Source organism: Pan paniscus, chromosome 16 (assembly GCF_029289425.2).
Source record: "Pan paniscus chromosome 16, NHGRI_mPanPan1-v2.0_pri, whole genome shotgun sequence".
Classification (NCBI taxonomy): Eukaryota; Metazoa; Chordata; class Mammalia; order Primates; family Hominidae; genus Pan; species Pan paniscus.
Window position 1 is genome coordinate 79,331,728 of NC_073265.2, and position 19,644 is coordinate 79,351,371.

The following is a 19,644-nucleotide window of genomic DNA, read 5'->3' on the forward strand; positions in this document are numbered from 1 at the left end:
GGGCAGCACTGAGGGTTGGCAGTTGGGGGTGAGCTGGTAAGAAGTCTGCTCTCAGTCCCTTCGGCCGCTTCATAGAAATGGAACCAGGCAGGAGGCCACTGCAACAGTCCAGCTTGAGAGAAAGGGAGAGGCAGCACAGAGCATGAGCTGCCTGATTTCCTGGGCTTGAGCTCTTGACGTGTGGGACTTTCCCCTCTCATCCTGCAAGGTTGCCCGTTGCCTCTGACACGCCCTGTGGCATCAGGCAAGTCACTCTTTCTGAGCTTCAGTTTTCACAGTTCCTAAAGGAGGAACTATCTTGGGTGGTGCTGAGGTACCTTCTTCCTCTAACCTTCCAGAAGTGCTCTGGTTCTGCCCTTAGGGCCCTGCTGTCCCGAGGGGCTGTCAGCCACAGCTGGAAGGATGAGAAAAATCCAGGCGAGGTTAGAGCAGACACACAGCATTGGGGCCCAGGTTGCGCATTCTACTCGGCTCTTACTTGCTGTGTAACCAAGTGAGACTGACAGATAAGCTTTGGAACCTCCCTGAGCCTCAGTTTCTTCAACTGTGAAGTGGAGACAATAATAGACCTACCTCTCAGGGTTTTAATACTTGGCACATAGTAAGTGCTCAATAAAATGAGTACTGAGGCCAGGCATGGTGGCTCACGCCTGTAATCCCAGCAATTTGGGATGCCAAGGTGGGATGATCACTTGAGGTCAGGAATTTGAGACCAGCCCGGCCAGCCTGGTGAAACCCCGTCTCTACTAAAAATACAAAAAATTAGCCTGGCGTGGTAGTGAGCGCCTGTAATCCCAGCTACTCAAGAGGCTGAGGCAGGAAAATCGCTTGAGCCCAGGAGGTGGAGGTTGCGGTGAGCGAGATCGTGCCACTGCAAGCCTGGGCGATAGAGTGAGACTCTGTCTCCAAAAAAAAAAAAAAAAAAAAAACTAAAAAAGGAAAAAGAAAATGAAAGATTGCCTTAGCTATGCTGACTCCACAGTCTCGAAAGGCTGAGTCAGAGGAGCCACCAAGACTGCTGCCTACAGAGCCTCAGCACCTTCCATTCCTGCTGGACTTGAGTGCTGAGGGCAGGCAAGAGCGCTGGGCAGGGAATCAGCCGCCAGAGTTCTAGTTGGTTCCTGCTCTTTGACCTTGACCAAGGCTCTGCAGGCATTCCTCTGGCTCTGTGTATCCTCACTGCATTCCAGGATCAGCCATGGAGGTCCTGATGAGTGCCAGCATTGTACACTGCCAGGTGGCATCGTCAGAGGTGTTTGAACCAGAGCGACTCCATCTTGAATAGGGGCTAGGCAAAATGAGGCTGAGACCTGCTGGGCTGCATTCCCAGGAGGTTAGGCATTCTTAGTCACAGGATGAGACAGGAGATCGGCATAAGATACGGTCACAAAGACCTTGCTGATAAAACAGCATGCAGTAAAGAAACCAGCCAAAACCCGCCAAAACCAAGATGGTGACAAAAGTGACCTTTGGTCATCCTCACTGCTCATTATGCGCTGATTATAATACCTTAGCTGCTAACAGACACTCCCACCAGCGTATGACCGTTCACAAATGCCACAGCAATATGCAGAAGTTACCCTGTATGGTCTAAAAACGGGAGAAACCCTCAGTTCTGGGAAATCCCCACTTCTTTCCCAAAAAACTCATGAATAATCCACCCCTTGTTTAGCATCTAATCAAGAAATAAGGCTGGGTGCGGTGGCTCACGCCTATAATCCCAGCACTTTGAGAGGCTGAGGTGGGCGGATCTCCTGGGGTCGAGAAACCCCATCTCTAATAAAAATACAAAATTAGCTGGGCATGGTGGTGCATGCCTGTAATCCCAGCTACTTGGGAAGCTGAGGCAGGAGAATCGCTTGAACCCAGGAGGCGGAGGTTGTGGTGAGCCAAGATCGCACCATTGCACTCCAGCCTGGGCAACAAGAATGAAACTCCGTCTCAAAAAAAAAAGAAAAAAAAAATCAAGAAATAACTCTTAAGTTTACTCAGTTGAGCAGCCCATGCTGCTGCCCTGCCTGTGTAGTAGCCATTCTTTGATTCCTTTCCTTTCTTAATAACTTGCTTTCATTTTATGGACTTGCCCTGAATGCTTTCTTGCATGGGCTCCAAGGATCGAGACCTCTTTCCAGTAACGGCACAAGCATGGCAGTATAGACGTCACACACTCCACCCCAGCTCCAGATGGAGAACTGGCTTCCACTTCTGTGCAGGGAGTAAAGCCAGACAGTGGTTCCAGTTCAGTTCTACTGAGTTGTGACTTCATCTCCTTGCCCTGCAGTTTCCTTATCTGGAAAGCTGACATAAAGATATTCCTTATCTCATGGTACGGTTTAGAACTAAATGAAATAATGTGCATAAACTCTTCTCCCTGGCAGGCCAGCTCTCTCCTCTGCAATGTCCAGGGATCCTAGAGCCCATTAGGAACTCAAGATGGTGAGGCTGGCCCCTCCCACAGCTGGTCCCCAGAAGGTCAAGTGCCAGCCACGGCCGCTGGGTACTGGCGACAGGAAGGGTTGGCCCAAAGTGGCTGGCGGAGCTTAATCTGGGGCGGCCCAGGGAGCCTCCTGGCTGGTGGAGGGACAGCACGCCATCATCTGGGCTGGCCTCCGCCCTTAGCTCACCCTACTCTTTGATGTGCAGATGGTGGTGGGGGATGGGGGGCTTTCCTGGCCCCAGGCCTGCCTGCTTCTCACAAGGGGGAAGAGGGCCAAGGGTGATAATAAAACCCAGCTCTCCTTATGTGTCAGGCCATTTGCTAAGTACATGTATCTCCTTCAATCCACACACCAGCCCAACAGCTCTGACACTGCCTCGTTGTGCAGATGAGACCGAGGCTTGGGCATGTGGGTCCCTTGTCTAAGAAACTGAAACCAGACCTGCTGGACTCCAGGATTCCAGCCTGCGGAGCTGGTTGTGGGTGTCTGTTGGAGGTGACTCCTAAGGACCCCTGCGGCTGTTCCCGCCTTCTCCCCCTCCCCTCAGCCTTGGATGTTCAACTGGGCCTTGCGGGGCAGAGGCTGAGGGGAGCCTGCCACAGTGGGGCTCTATTTGTCAAGAAATGCTCACCAGGGCCAATGTGTGCGTAGAGCTGCGCTGGTCCCAGGCCTTCTCAGAGTTGGCCCTGACCATCCTCTGCCCCAGGCGATGTGGAGGGCACAGCCCCCACTTTATGAGCCTGGCAAAGCTGTCCCCACCCCATGGTTTGCCTGCTCCTCAGCCCAGCCCATCCCTGTGTGCTGCTCTAGAAAACAACCTCTTTATGCATTGGTACCCGCACCCCACTCCACCCTTCCACCACGGAAGACGGTGGGGCGTGCCCTTGGCCAGTGAAGGGTGGCACCAGGTATGGGACCCTGTGCTTGCTGCCTTCACTGCACAGACCTGTCCCGCATTGTCCCAGGTATCCCAGGTGTTCCCGTGGAGCAGGAAGAGGGGCACGGCCAGCACCCTGCACCCTTGCCTCATGTTAAGGAGGGTGCTTCCTGGAGAGCACTCCCTGCGCTCTGCCAGGGCCCCTCTCACCACTCACTGCGGGAGCACTGGGTCCACAGCTCCCCACCACCCAGCAGCTCCAGCTGCCATCAGAATAGGAATAAAAGGAGCCCTGCAAACCACCCAGCTAGCTCAGTCAATAGAGCATGAAAAGGAGCCCGGAGTCCTGCAGGCAGACATGGAGGCACAGGCGCAGGGCACCTGCAGGAAGGGCCGGCAGGCTGGGCACGTCTCCCCTCCTGTGCTCTGGGGTCCCAGACTCCACGGTGCTCCGCATGCACCCAGCTTCCCCCACCCGGCCTCCCCAGCTGCTGTATTGACCCACTCCTGCTTTAGTTTAGTAATGAGTCTCACTCATCTAGAAATCCTTTATTTACATTTTCTCTTAGAAAAAAATATACAGATCTGCTGCCCTGTTGATTCCTCAGATTTAGGGTCTTTAGGGAAAGGTGAAAGAGGGTACAGGGCGGCCCCCAGCAAGGCCGTTCATTGTCCATCGAGAGCTTCTGCTCATCTGGCCCTGGAGCTGGGCTTCCCTGAGATCAGCCCCAGGGCACTGGGCGACAGGTGCCATGCCAGGCCTAGGGCGGGATTGGCATGAGGGGCGGGGGCTGGGAGGTGCTCAGTCAGCCTGGGTCATCAGGAACTAGACTGGCTCACAGGCAGAGAGAACGTGGGCTGGAGACTTTGTCCTTGAGGGGAGGACACTGGTGCCTCGGGCTCCAGGAATGGAGGCCCTGCACCAGCCGCTGGGATGGACACATGTGGGCACCTTGCATGGGGGCCAGGTGACTTCAAGGGCTGGGGACTATTTGCTGTTTTCTGTGAACCACTGGAGCACCACCTCCTTGTTCTCCTTCACCCACTTGATGTTGGCTTTCGTCTTCTCCAGGGCTTGCTCCAGGGCCCGGGTGCCTGAGCCGAAGCCTGTTTCCTCGTTGTCCTTCTTGAACTGCTCCAGCTGCCAGAAAAAGATTCTCAGTCCGGCTGGGTCCCTAACACAGCCTTGAGGAGGAGCTCTCTCAGGCCTCTGGCTTTCCACTCCCACTTTAGAGTCCCCATGGATGGGACCACACCCTGTTCCAGGGATAGGGAGGACATCCACCTTGCTCCCGGGCAAAGTCCTTGTCATACAGAGGTTGCAAAATGACAATCCCAGGCAAAACCTGGCTCAGGGAGATTCTGGCCTTCATGTGTAATATTTTCTTATACTATCAATCCAATCAAGAGAGTAGAGAGGGGCTAATGAAGCAACCAGCCAAATCTAAAATGTGGAAATTTCTATACCACAAATGATCCAGTTGCTTCAGTAAATAAATGGGTTTAAAAAAAAATACTCCTACAAATTAGAAGAGTTATCAGTCCTGGAGGTTCTAGCCAGGCAATCAGCCAAGAGAATGAAATGAAAGGAATCCAGAAAGGAAGAAGTAAAACTATGTGTATGACATGTTTGCATACATAAAAATTTTAAGGAATCCATTTAAAAAACTATTAGAACTAATGATTTCTGCAAGGTTGCAGGATACAAGAGCAATACACAAAAATCAATTGTATTCCTATACACTAGCAATGAAAAACCTGAAAATGAAATTAAGAAAACAATTCCATGTACGATAGCATCAACAAGAATAAAATATTTAGGAATAAATTTGACAAAATAAGTGCAAGACTGGAATGCCAAAAACTACAAAACATTTTTGAAAGAAATTAAAGAACATCTAAGTAAAAAGAAAAAAGACCCAAATAAATCTGTGTCCATGGACTGGAAGATTTAGCATCATTAAGATGGCAATAGTCCCCATATTGCTCTAGAGATTCAATCCCATCAAAATTTTAACTACTTTTTTTTTTTTTTTGCAGAAATTGATCAGTGATCCTAAAATGCATAAGAAATTGCAAGGGACCCAGAATAGCCAAAACAATATTGAAAAAGAACACAGTTGGCCAGCCTGGGCAAGATGGTGAAACCCTGTCTCTGCAGAAAAATACAGAACATTAGCCGGGCATGGCGGCATGTGCCTATAGTCCCAACTACTCAGGAGGTTGAGGTGGGGGGATCACCTGAGCCTGGGAAGTTGAGGCTGCAGTGAGCTGTGATCTCACCACTGTATTCCAGCCTGGGTGACAGAGTGAGACCCTTTCTCAAAAAAAAAAAAAAAAGCAAATAGGAGGACTCACACTTCCCAATTTTAAAACTCACTACAAAACTATAGTAATCAGGACAGTATGGTGCAGGCATAAGAATGCAAATATAGATGAATGAAATAGAATTGACAATCCAAAAACAAACCCTTATATTTACCGTCAATTGATTTTCAACAAGGTTGCCAAGACCATTCAGTGGGAGAAGAACAGTCTTTTCAACAAATGGGACTTGGACAACCGGATATCCACATGCAAAAGGAATGAAGTTGGACCCCAACCTCATATCATATACAAACATTAAGTCAAAATAGATCAAATGCCTACGTTTGTGTGAAAACATAATAAAACTCTTTTTTTTTTTTTTTTGAGGCAGAGTCTTGCTCTGTCACCCAGGCTAGAGTGCAGTGGTGCGATCTCAGCTCACTGCAAACTCCGCCTCCCGGGTTCAAGCAATTCTCCTGCCTCAGCCTCCCGAGTAGCTGGGATTACAGGCGCCCGCCACTGGACCCAGCTAATTTTCGTATTTTTTAGTAGGGACGGGGTTTCACCATCTTGGCCAGGCTGGTCTTGAACTCCTGACCTCATGATCCACCTGCCTTGGCCTCCCAAAGTGCTGGGATTACAGGCGTGAGCCACCGTGCCTGACCAATAAAACTCTTATAAAAAACATCGTCAGGTCTTTTGTGGGTTTGAAAATTTTTTTTGAAATAAAAAAACGTAGGTATAAATCTTCATGACCTTGGGTTAGACAATAGTTTCTTAGATATGATACATAAAGTATAAGCAACCAAAGGAAAAAAGAACAGATAAATAGGATTTCATCAAGATTTAAAATTTTGGGTATCAAAAGACCTATCAAGTGAGTGAAAAGACAGTCCACAGAATGGGAGAAATACTTGCAAACCCTATCTCTGATTAAGGGTCTAATATTCAGAATATATAAAGAACTCTTACAATAAAAAGACAACCCAATTTTAAAATAGCAAAAGACTGGGCACAGTGGCACATGCCTGTAATCCAAACTACTCAGAAGGTTGAAGTGGGAGGGTTGCTTGAGCCCAGGAATTTAAGGACAACCTAGGCAACATAGTAAGACCCTCTCTCGAAAAGAAAAATAGTCAGTTTTACCCATTTCTCCAAAGATACACAAATGTGTATAAGGCCAATAAGCACATGAAATATTCAACATCATGTCATTACTCATTAGGGAGATATAACTGAAAACCATAATGATACCACTTCCTACCCACTAGATGACTATACTAAAAAAAGAGGGAAAGAGAGATAAGTGTAGACATGGAGCAATTAGAACCCTCATGTGATATACTGCTAATAGGAATGGACAATGGTACAGTTGCTTTGGAAAACATTTTGTCAGTTTCTCAAAAAGTTAAACACAGAGTAACCAAATGACCCAGTAATTCCGCTCCTAGGTGTATACCCAAGATAAATTAAAACGTGTTTGTACAAAATTTGCACGTGACGGTCCATGATATTCATCATAGCCAGAAGACTGAAACAACCCAAATGCCCATCAATGATGAGCTGAAAACAAAATGTGGTACATCCATGTAATGGAACATTATTCAGCCATAAAAAAGAATGATCCCTGCTACCATATGCATGAATCTTGAAAACATTATACTTAGTGAAAGAAGGCAGACAGACACAAAAAGGCTGTGTATATATGATTCCATTTTATGAAACATCCAGAATAGGTAATAAATCCATAGAGACAGAAAGTATATTAGTGGTTGCCAGGGGCTGAGGGGACCAGGTAGGAATAAGGAGTGACTGCTAATGAGTACAAGGTTTCTTTTTGGCGTAATAAAAATGTTCTGGAATTAGACAGTAGTGATGGTTGTACCACATGGATTTTTTTGTTTGTTTGTTTGGTTTGGTTTTGGTTTTTTGAGACAGGGTCTTGCTCTGTCACCCAGGCTGGAATGCGGTGGCACCATCTCGGCTCACTGCAACCTCTGCCTTCCTGGTTCAAGCGATCCTCTCACCTCAGTCTCCCGAGTAGCTAGGACTACAGGTATGCACCACCATGCCCAGCTTATTTATTTATTTATTTATTTATTTAGAGATGAGATCTTATGATATTGCCCAGGCTGGTCTCAAACTCCTGGGTTCAAGGGATCCTCCTGCGTTGGCCTCCCAAAGTTCTGGGATTACAAGCATGAAGCACCCCACCCACCCTACCTTGTTAGTTTACTGAAAACCACTTAAAATGGTGAGTTTGATGGTCCATGAATTATATATCAATTTTTTTTTTTTGAGACAGAATCTCACTCTGTTGCCCAAGCTGGAGTGCAGTGGCACAATCTTGGTTCACTGCAACCGCCGCCTCCTGGGTTCAGGCAATTCTTCTGCCACAGCCTCCCAAGTAGCTGGGACTACAGGCACCCCCCACCACACCCAGCTAATTTTTGTATTTTTAGTAGAGACAGGGTTTCACCATGTTGGCCACGCTGGTCTGGAACTCCCGACCTCAGGTGATCCACCCACCTTAGCCTCCTAAAGTGCTGGGACTACAGGTGTGAGCCACCATGCCCAGCGAATTATATCTCAATTTTTAAAAAAGACAAACTAACTTAATCCAAGTTGACTTTGTCAAGCTTCTAATTCAAGCATATATATCAATTGTAAAAAGACCTTTTATAAACAACTTAGAAAATTTGAATATGGCTTGGGTATATGATAGTAAGAAGATAATCATTTTCCTGGGTTTGCTAAGGACAGTGTGATTATGTTTTAAGAATCCCTTTATTGCTGGGCGCAGTGGCTCACGCCTGTAATCTCAGCACTTTGGGAGACTGAGGTGGGTGGATCACTTGAGGTCAGGAGTTCGAGACCAGCCTGGCCAACATGGTGAAACCTCGTCTCTACTAAAAATACAAAAATTAGCCGGGTGTGGTGGCGCATGCCTGTAATCCCAGCTACTCGGGAAGCTGAGGCAGGAGAATTGATTGAACCCCAGAGGCAGAGGTTGCAGTGAGCCGAGATCATACCACTGCACCACTCCAGCCTGCATGACAGAGCGAGACTCAGTCTCAAAAAAAAAAAAAAAAAGCTGGACGCCGTGGCTCACGCCTGTAATCCCAGCACTTTGGGAGGCCGAGGCAGGCAGATCATGAGGTCAGGAGATCGAGACCATGGCGAAACCCCATCTCTACTAAAAATACAAAAAAATTAGCCAGGCGCGGTGGCGGGCACCTGTAGTCCCAGCTACTCAGGAAGCTGAGGCAAGAGAATGACGTGGACCCGGGAGGCGGAGCTTGCAGTGAGCCCAGATCGCACCACTGCACTCCAGCCTGGGTGACAGAGCAAGATTCCATCTCAAAAAAAAAAAAAAAAAAAAAAAAAAAAAAAAAAAAAAAAAAGCCTTTATTTTTCATATGACTAAATTATTTAGAGGTAAAATTACATGATGTCAGTGATTTGCTTAAAAATTGCCCGCCCGGAAAAAGTACTGGCAAAACGTTGATAATTGCTGAACCTGGGTAACGGGTACATGGAGGTTCATTATACCACTCTTCCCCTTTGTGCCTATACAAAAATCCCAAGATGAATTTTTTTAATTGAATTATCAACATTTCCAAAGTCTGGCTACTCAGCTTCCTCTGTAAATGAGGAAGGCCTGGCGGCGTGGAGCCTGTGCTCCCTCAGGGCCACGTGGGAGAAGAATGCAGTGCCCCTTTGGCCTGGGAAGGAAGTAGGCAGAGCCCAGGTCTGGGGAATGACTTCTTACCTGCTGCAGCTCATACTCGGTGGAGAATCGTCGTGTCACTCCCTGGATGAGGTTGGAGAAGGAGAACGAGCCACCACCATAACTGCAGGGAGGGAGAGAGGTGAACTGTGAGAGAGGCCGGGAACTAAGGAGGCTCATCCTCACACCTACTGGGTAGGGAGCCATGATTATAGAGGAGATGAAATGACACGCCCTGGGAGACCCCATTAGGATGTGGGGGAGTCACAGCCTGAACACAGGTCTGACTGCCGAGTTCCTCACTCCCCTCTCTTCTGGAGAATACGCCCACCCGCCACGTTTTCCTTCCAAATGGGAAAAGGGACGGCCCATACCCCAGCTTGTCTTTCCATTCCTGCCCCACCCTAGCCCCCAGGCTTAGCTGATTTTTGTCCACTCCTGGGTAGTGCCCCTGGCGTGTCTTACACGCACAGGCCACCCCCCGGGGCCCCAGCCTCGGCGCTCGCTGTCCCTGACACCCATCCCACAGACTCACTCGTTAAAAAGCTTCTTCCAGTTGCTCTGGACAAAGTCCCAGACCAGACCTTGCCCGATGACGTTGTTGGTAATGCTGATGATGGTAGAGGTGGCGTCCTGCTTCCGGATTAAGTCAGGGTTCAGGGTGTAGCTCAGGTACCTAAGAGGGCCAGATGCTGTGTCAGCTACTGCTAATTCAGGTGACTCAGGAGAGAACTTGGACTGTCCCACGCACATCACCTATGCCTGCATCCTCTCAACATCCCCTCGGCCTGCCAGGGGCTGAGGGACCCCTTGGTCCTTCTTCCCTCTGTAGATGGAAAACTGAGTCACCTAAGCAGGGTCACAGGGTCACTGGCTAAGCTAGTGTCATGTCTGACATAGAAATATTTGACAATGAATCAATGAAGGAAGGAGTCCCAGCGTCCCCAGCCCTGGCACCAGGTGGGTGGTCACTCCCGTCTTTGACACTGAGGGTGGCCCTTCTTTTCTTTTCTCTTTTCTTTTCTCTTTTCTTTTCTTTTGAGACGGAGTCTTACTCTGTCGCCCAGGCTGGAGTGCAGTGGAGCGATTTGGGCTCACTGTAACCTTCGCCTGCCAGGTTCAAGTGATTCTCCTGCCTCAGCCTCCCGGGTAGCTGGGATTGCAGGCATGTGCCACCATGCCTATTTTTTTTTTTTTTTTTTTTTTGTATTTTTAGTATTTTTAGTAGAGACGGGGTTTCTCCATGTTGGCCAGGCTGGTCTCGAACTCCTGACCTCAGGTGATCCGTCCACCTCGGTCTTCCAGAGTGCTGGGATTACAGGTATGAGCCACCACACCCTGCCCAAGGGTGGCTCTTTTTTACTGCATCCAGGTAATGGCATATGAGGCACATGGTGGGAGGTGGGGACCCTCATCCAAGGGCTTGAGGGGGTGCCCAGCTGGATGTTTGAAAAGACCCAGGTCCAGCTACACCAGAGCCTTTGACAGAAGGGAACACGAGTTGTTGTCAGGTAAAGGCTAAGAGGCCACAGCAGCTAGGAACAGAGGACATGGACCCAGACCTGAGTCCATATCTTGTCTCTATCACTTATTAAAGCTTCCGGTCTGCACCAGTTGCTTTGGAAATACTGCCTCCACCTCAACAGGTCTGTGGGGGTCACGGGAAGGATCTGGCGAGGAGTGTGGAGGCCTGCCTGGTTCTCCAGGTGGGGCGAGGGCTCTCGCAGTCCCACCGTGCCCCAGGACTCACCTGTTTAGGATCCACAACTCTTTGCTGCAGGCCAGGGCTGCCCGGAGCTTGTCAGCCTCATTGACCAGTGTGGCATTTCGGAACTGCTCCCAGGCGAAGTCCCACTCCTCCTCACCGCCCTGGGCGATAGCGTTGCAGTAGACGGTGGACCGCAGGTTGGGGTGGATCCTGGTGTGGGGTAGGGAGGTCAGGTGTGGAACAGCAGCGGGGAGGGTGGGACAGGGTTCTGCTGAGGACGGGGCTGTTGGGGGCAGATGAAGACTGGCAGAGGAGGCGCAGGGGAGATACTCACGGGTTATTATTGGGGTTCTCCATCCACTGCTTGAAAAGGCCAGAGACCATCTCCTCACACTCTGGAACTCCGTTGGAGCAGGCGGTGCTGATGGCATTAACCTCGTTGTACCTGCCCCAGGGGTGACACGCGGTTAGCACACCTGGCCAACTCCAGCCAAGATTCACCTCTTGACACACAACCCCAGGCCGGCACCCTGCCTAAGGCTCTGTGGCCTAACTGGCCCTCTGGGCCCCCCTGTATGTGCTTTGTGCCTTGGGCCTGAGGTTCCTTGGTCCCCAAAGCAGCCCCATGACCCAGAAGGGCAGGAACAGGCTCCAGCCCCAGTTTCAACACCTAGAAACTGTATAACCTCAAGCCAGTGGGGTGAGCTAGAGTTTCAGTTTGGGTCTTTGTATAAAGAGGTCCGAGGGGCCCTCAGGCCACATGGAGCCTCAGGGCAGGACCTCCCTGCTCCTGGGTGGGGGTCTCTCCCTGCCTAGTGCGCCTGCATTGAGAGCTGCGGCAGAGAACACTGCCAGGATGTTGCTCTTGACTCCCCAGGGTGCCCAGGACTTCCAAACCCATGAGAGCTCCCACTCACTGGTCCATCAGGTTTTCTGGGATCTCCCTCCAGTTGTTGGTATTATTTCTGAAGTGAATGAAGAGGGGTGTGACCTGCTTCTTCAGGTAGTTCTGGGGAAAAGAAAACATGAATCGCATCAAAGACTCATGCCTGACCTGCCTGGAGCCCCACGGAGCCTCTGATGTTGGGGGGCAGGCGCTGGCAGAGACGTCAGAGGTCAGGGCCTCACCTGAGGCCAAACAGTGCTCAAAGGGGCCCATAGAAGTCTAGAGTTCAAATAACTGAGCTGAGTTTCTTTCTGCTTAAAGCCTTAGTCAGTTGCAATATTCTTTGTCTACGGGTCGCCATTTCTTAATATAAAATGTTGGGTTTTCCCTACACAATCATAAATATTCCATGACTTGCTGGGCGCAGTGGCTTACACTTGTAATCCCAGCACTTTGAGAGGCTGAGGCGGGTGGATCACCTGAGTCCAGGAGCTAGAGACCAGCCTGGGCAACATGGTGAAACCACGTCTCCACTAAAAACACACAAAAATTAGCCGAGTGTGGTGGTGCACACCTGTAATCCCAGCTACTTGGGAGGCCGAGGCAGGAGAATCACTTAAACCCGGGAGGCGGAGGTTACAGTGAGCTGTGATCACACCACTGCACTCCAGCCTGGGTAACAGAGCGAGACTCCATCTCAAAAAAAAAAAAAAAAAAAAAACTCCATGACTTATTGTGGGGAATTTAGGAAACACAGAGAAGCATATGCAGAAAATAAAACGCACCCAGGAGCTCACCAAAACTACAGTTTCCACATTGATACATTTACACCTTCTTTTTTCTATACTTTTTTCTTTTTTACTTAGCATATTCTGCACATGGCTTTTTTCTCCTAACATTGTAGTGTAAGCCCCACCCCATGCTAGTAAAATCCTTTGTGGACTCTGGTTTGACATGGCAGGTTGATTTCTGTGCCCACCTGGATCCACGTCCAAATGTAGAAGGAATAAACCCCCAATAACAAAGAACAGGAGAGGCAACAGCGGATGCAAGGTCAATATAGTTTAGGCAGCTGGGACGCGCAGAAAGGGAGATGTACCAGGCTTGGCAGAGTGGGAGAATTTGCAATTGAGAATCTGCAGAAGGGGAGACAGAAGCAAGGCAACTTGCTGTGACAAGACTCAGAATTAAAGGGACAAGGCCAGGTATGGGGGCACATGCCTGTAATCCCAGCACTTTGGGAGGCTGAGGCGGGCGGATCACCTGAGGTCAGGAGTTTGATACCAGCCTGGCCAACGTGGTGAAACCCCAAAGCTACTAAAAATACAAAAATTAGCCAGGCATGGTGGCGGGCGCCTGTAATCCCAGCTACTCAGGAGGCTGAGGCAGGAGAATCGCTTGAATCCGGGAGGTAGAGGTTGAAGTGAGCCAAGATCGGGCCACTGCGCTCCAGCCTGGGTGACAGAGTGGGATTCTGTCTCAAAAATAAATAAATAAATAAAAATAAATAAAAAAATTAAAGGGACAAGTCAGCAAGGGACAGAGGGGAGGTGAGGACTGCAAACAGGAAGATGAAGTCAAAGTCTACAGAAGGAGTCATTCAACCCCCAAGTCCCCACTTCCCTCCTTGTAGAGGGCAGCACCCCTCACCACCCCCATGAGAGAGATTGAACCAGGGGTCTCAGAAAGTGGGGTCACCAGACCACAGTGGGAGGGTTGCTGGATTGCAAAGAGGGTCAGAGGTGAAAGTTTCCATACTGAAAGGTGGCACCCCAGTTCCCTTCCCTCCTGTGTCCCGGAATGGGAGTACTACCAGCCTCATTGCACAAGACAGAGGCTCACTCTCTGGAAAAACTGCCTGGTCTCGAGAGAACAAACCCATGGACTAATTTTTGAGGGTCCCCAGTGAAGAGTTACTTGGCCACTCAGTCACCTCGCAATGAGATCCCCCGGACAACACGCTCCACCTTCCCATGGAGCTTCCACTTGCATTTTGTTTGTATCTGTCTCAAATCCAAAGGGGTGGCTCAGCCTCCAACTTGAAAAGAGGCCAAAACAAACACAAAACTCAAGAGGAAACGAGTCAATGGAAAAAAAAAAAAAAGGAAAACTTCATAAGAGCCTGTAATAAATATCCTCTGAGAGTGAAGAGAAGATATTGCATAGGATGCTGGAATCAGAAAGAACACTTGGAAATTTACAAATATGACAGAAGAAATGAAAACAATTTCTAGGTGAGGTGGTGTGCAAAGCTGAGGGAACCTCCCAGGGGGCAGAACAAAAAGTCAACAAGCTGGAAAACAGAAGAGAAAAAGAAAACTAGAGGATGAAAGCAAGAGAAATAAGCTGGATTACAGGGGTTCCAGAAAGAGATAACTGGAAAAAATGAAGGGAATAAAGTTTAAAGAAGCAATACAAAATCTTCCAACACTAGATGATGTGAATGCCAGTCCTGATTGGAAAAGGTAGATGGAGACGAGGCCCAAACCAAGGCCCACCAGGACCGAGAGAAGCTCCCAAAGTTTCCAGAAGGGAGGAAAACTGGTCACATTCAAATAACTGGAGATAAGAATGGCTCTGGGCATCTCATCAGCAACATGACAGGCCTGACATCAGTGGAGCAAGACCTTAAACATTCAGAGAAATAATTTCCCACCTTGAAACTTCTAAACTCAGCTGAACGCTCAATCCAGTGTGAGAGTGGAATAAAGACATTTCAGATGATCCACCCCAGAAAAGCCACCTCTCATGAACCCTTTCTCAAAAACTCCTGGAAGATGTATTCCCCTGTGAGAGGGGAAAAAATCAAAGAATCCATGGGATGCAGGAAACACAGTAGAGGGAGGCACCTCCAAGCATGGGAGCTGTGTGGCAGCTCTGGAAGAGAGCAGGCAGAATAGGACTCCAGGAGGAGTCCAGTCTCAAAACTGGGCTGGGCACAGTGGCTCACGCCTGTAATCATTAACACTTTGGGAGGACAAGGAGGGAGGATTGCTTGAAGCCAGGTGTTCCAGACCATCCTGGCCAATACAGAAAGATCCCATCTCTACAAAAGATGCATCTCTACAAAAGAGCATGGTGGTGCACATCTGAGGTCCCAGCTACTGGAGAGACTGAGGCAGGAGGATCCCTTGAGCCTAGGTATTTGAGGCTGCAGTGAAGCGTGATTGTACCACTGCACTCCAGCTTGGGCAAGAGAGTGAAACCTTGTCTCTAAACAAACAAACAAACAAAAACTTGACCTATTGTGTGACATTTGTAACTGTGTACAAAAAAGGAAACATAAACATAGTGCTCTACATGGCTCAGCAGAGAATACTATTTAGATAATCACAATAAAGCAAATGCCTAACACTGATTTGACTAAATATTATGATTTAACTACATTAGGAGGATGGGGAATGTGGGGAAAGCAGTAAGAGGGTTGAAACTTCATTTACCAAAATATCTCATTTACCATAATGGATATTAATAGATAATTGAACTTTTTTTTTTTCTTTTTTTTTTGAGATGGAGTCTTGCTCTGTTGCCCAGGCTGGAGTGCAGTAGTACCATCTTGGCTCACTGCAAGCTCCACCTCCCAGGTTCATGCCATTCTCCTGCCTCAGCCTCCCGAGTAGCTGGGACTACAGGTGCCCGCCACCATGCCTGGCTAATTTTTTGATTTTTTTTTTTTTTTAGTAGAGACGAGGTTTCACCGTGTTAGCCAGGATGGTCTCGATCTGCTGACCTCGTGATCCGCCTGCCTCGGCCTCCCAAAGTGCTGGGATTACAGGCATGAGCCCCACTGCACCCGGCCAGATAATTGAACATTTTTTAATGAAAAAAGATCTCTTCAAGCATGATTTAATGACTACATATCGCACCCTGAAATGGACATTCTACAGTTTAACCAATCTTCAACCTTTAGACATTTAAGTATTTGTGTTTTGTTTGCTTTTTGTCTTTTATAAACTGCTGCAGTGAGCATCCTATGGATGTAGCTTATTCATCCAGAATAAGCTTGAGTTTCCTTTTGGTCTCCCAAGCGGGAGCCTCAGCCCTCAAATAGGCCCCTATGCTCAGCCTTAAGATACCCCAAAGCAGCCAATACCCACATCTCTCTCATAGCGCAGGTGGGCTGGCCGGGCAGGTAGAGGCCTGCCCATCTGACAGAGAAGTTAACTGGGTCTGAGAAAGGGTTGCCCAAGGCCACACAGCTGGCAAAAGACAGGTCTTCTGGCCCTCAGCATGGTGGCCTTTTCTGTGCCTTCTGAAAGCATTAATTCCCCATATTTCAAATCAACCAACGTTGCTGAAGTCTCCGCGACCTTTATTTTTTTGCCCCACGCAGCCTCCTCACTCACCTCCTCAGTGCCTGCTCACTCACCTCGATGTCCCTCCGGCTCACTCTTTCACCTGCGTGCTCTCAGGAGAGAACCTGACAAGGCAATCTTTCTTTTTTTTTTGGTTTTTTGTTTTGCTTTTGAAGGTTCCCTGACCAGGAGTCCAATAGGCAATAGTCTATTAACTTCTAATAGTGCACTTTCAGGCACTGGGGCGAACTGGTTCTTGAACCCTACCGTGCACCTCCGTACCTTCATGGGGCCATAGACCTCAGAGCGGTCAAACATGAGCTTGAAGTAGCTCAGGCTGCTCAGGGCGGCCTCCCAGGGCATGTACTCTCTCTCTTCAATCAGGAAGAGGGTGTTGTTCAGCGCCAGAGTGACAGGGACCTTATGGGCACTGGGAATAAACAGAGGGGCCCAAGTAAAGCACCTCCACCCAGCCCAGCCACAGCCTGGGAACCCCAACCCAGGCCCTCAAAGATGCTCCACACCCCTAGGCCCCCTGTATCCACTCCTGGAGCTGGAGGTCCCAGATTCCCAACTGAGCCAGCTCAGGCATTTGCCATGGAAAAAGAGCTACATGGCTGCTGGGTGGTGCCACAAACAAGGCCCCACCCTCACCCATTGGCAGTCCCACTCCTTTGCTTATTATCCCCATTTTACAGATGAGGAAACTGAGGCTCAGAGAAGTGAACTGACTTGCCCAAGGTCACACACCTCACGAGAGACAGAGCTGAGATTTAAAAGGGCAGGAAGCCCATATTCTTAACTCTGACCACCTCTTCTGACTTTCTGGGCACTCTAGGCCTTTCTTCCTCCTCTTCCCCCTGCCTTCTGTACACATTTAGCTCACAAATGTCCTTGTCTGCGGGTGACATCACTCATGTCCAAGAGCTTAGAGTACCTCACCCCAAACAGAGCAGGTGCTCAATAAGTACATGTTTATCCATACTGCATCCCTCCTGCCCTGTCCAGCCCAGATTTTTGGCACTTAGGACAGTGGCCCGGCACAGTCAGCCTTCAGGAAAAGCTTGGTGCAGCTGGGCACGGTGGCTCACACCTATAATCCCAGCTCTTTGGGATGCCAAGGCAGGTGGATCACCTGAGGTCAGGAGTTTGAGACCAGCCTGGTCAACATGGTGAAACCCCATCTGTACTAAAAATGCAAAAATCAGCTGGGCATGGTGGCACATGCCTGTAATCCCAGCTACTCAGGAGGCCGAGAAGAGAGAATCACTTGAATCTAGGAGGCAGAGGTCGTAGTGAGCCAAGATCACGCCACTGCACTCCAGCCCGGGTGACAGAGCAAGACTCCATCTCAAAAAAAAAAAGCGGGGGGGGCATGGCCAGGCGCCATGGCTCATGCCTGTAATCTCAGCACTTTGGGAAGCCGAGGCGGGTGGATCACAAGGTCAGGAGTGCGAGACCAGCCTGACCAACATGGTGAAACCCCGTCTGTACTAAAAATACAAAAATTAGCTGGGCATGGTGGTGCACACCTGTAATCCCAGCTACTCGGGAGGCTGCGGCGGAGAATCGCTTGAACCTGGGAGGTGGAGGCTGCAGTGAGCTGAGATCGCGCCACTGTACTCCAACCTGGGCAACAGAGCGAGACTCCGTCTCAAAACAAACAAACAAACAAAAACAAAAACAAAAAGCTTGGTGCTGTGGAGTAGAGGATGGCTTTGGAGTTGGACAAACCTCTGTCTGGCTGTCATGAACTACTGTGTGACTTCGGGCAAGGTGTCACATTCTTCATCTGTGAAATGGGTGTGTGGGGACCCAGGGAGGGACGTCCAGGGAGCACAGGAGCTCAGGGCACAGCACGTGGCATACGGGAAGGGCAGCAGGAGGAGCAGGGGCCCTCATTGTGGACTCAGACTTGCTGAAGTCACGAGCTTCTGCAGCTGAGCCAGGAAGCGGAGCACTCACCTGGCCAGGTTGAAGGCGTCATTAATGATCTGTGCCCGATTGATGACAGGGATGGCCTAGAATGCGAAGCACAGCATGTGACCACGGGTTGGCTGTGGGTGGCAGGCCTTGCAGTCTGGTGCCTGTCCTGGGGCAGGGGGCAGGGCGAGGGGTGGCAGACACCCACCGAGTGGTCTGTCTGCAGCTGAGTCTGAATCTTCCTCCAGTTCTCGTCGTCGTAGTTCACCCGGTAATAGCCCGTCACATTGAGGTTCAGCAGGACCCACTCATTGCCTGATGTGCTGAAGAGATTGTTCTGGGCTGTGGAGAGGGACAAGACCTGGGCAGGGCTACTCAGAGGCCATGGGCTGACCCCTGGACCTCTTGCAAGAGCAGCTGCCCCCGCAGCCTGGTACCACCTCACCCTCAAGCTGCTGGGGTGACGCTAAGGGTGGGGAAAGAAGGGATGAAGAACTGGGCTTCCAGTGGCTTCACAGACCATAAACCCATGAGGATGACATGCCACCCCAAACCTCAGAACCTGCCCTGCCTCCCTAGGCTCTGCACAGCCAGGCCAGCTGCCAGGCCGCTCACACTCAGCAACCCAGGCTGTTCCTCCTCCTTGCCCTCCTCCACACTCCATCACACCTGTCACCCAAGTGGGAACCACAGGCAGCTCCTCCTCTCCCTTCCCCTCCCATTCACCCAGACCCCCAGTGCTGCTGTCTCTTTCTGGGGCTTAGTGCCCCTTCCTCCCTGTGGGTCCCCCTCCTCCCTCACTCCTCCCATACTTTGTTTCAGCAGCCAGAGGTCAGGGCCAATAGGTTGCTCATTTCCCACCTGCCCCATCCACTGTCTCCTGCAGCCCCTGGGGCCCTTGGGGACCAGCTTTATCTCTTGGGCACAACTCTGCCCTAGCTACACTCAGTCCCCACACTCTCTCCTACCTCTATCCCTGGCACTTGCTATTCCCTTTGCCTGGAATTCTTTTCTCTGCCACATTAGCCTGTCTGACTCCTACTTTTTCTCTAAGACTCAGCTCACCTCCTCCAGGAAGCCCTCCCTGACCTCTCCATGAACTCGAATCTCCCTTATTCCCTGCTCCATGTCCCCATACCTCACTAGCCCCAACCACACACTCTGAAAGCACTTAGCACAGCACTAGAATGCCTCCAACTTCTTGCCTTCCTTCATCTGTAGCCTTGGCCAAGGCAAAGGATGACTTGTCATGCCCTTCGCTTCCTCAGTGCCTTGCTGAGTAGCGCTGCTCATAACATGTGCCAGGCACTACTTTAAGCATTTTATGTGGATTCTCTCCTTTTTTTTTTTTTTTTTTTTTTTTTGAGACAGAGTTTCGCTCTTGTTGCCCAGGCTGGAGTGCAATGGTGCGATCTTGGCTCACTGCAACCTCCGCCTCCCAGGTTCAAGCAATTCTCCTGCCCCAGCCTCCAGAGTAGCT

General features: G+C 49.8%; 1 protein-coding gene across 4 annotated transcripts in view; it reads right to left on the reverse strand.

The window, feature by feature from the left end:
- Positions 1–3,849: 3,849 nt before the first annotated feature.
- Positions 3,850–19,644, reverse strand: part of ANPEP (alanyl aminopeptidase, membrane) — a 29,978-nt gene continuing 14,183 nt past the window's right edge. For all 4 annotated transcript variants that reach the window (XM_063596919.1, XM_063596920.1, XM_034939411.4 and 1 more), the window contains exons 13-21: positions 18,373–18,506; positions 18,207–18,262; positions 16,524–16,671; positions 11,978–12,069; positions 11,395–11,505; positions 11,103–11,270; positions 9,888–10,028; positions 9,395–9,476; positions 3,850–4,456 (exon numbers count right to left, since the gene is read on the reverse strand). In XM_063596919.1, the coding sequence (XP_063452989.1) occupies positions 4,304–4,456; positions 9,395–9,476; positions 9,888–10,028; positions 11,103–11,270; positions 11,395–11,505; positions 11,978–12,069; positions 16,524–16,671; positions 18,207–18,262; positions 18,373–18,506 (1,085 nt within the window). In that variant the 3' untranslated portion in view covers positions 3,850–4,303. The remainder of the gene's footprint in view (positions 4,457–9,394; positions 9,477–9,887; positions 10,029–11,102; positions 11,271–11,394; positions 11,506–11,977; positions 12,070–16,523; positions 16,672–18,206; positions 18,263–18,372; positions 18,507–19,644) is intronic.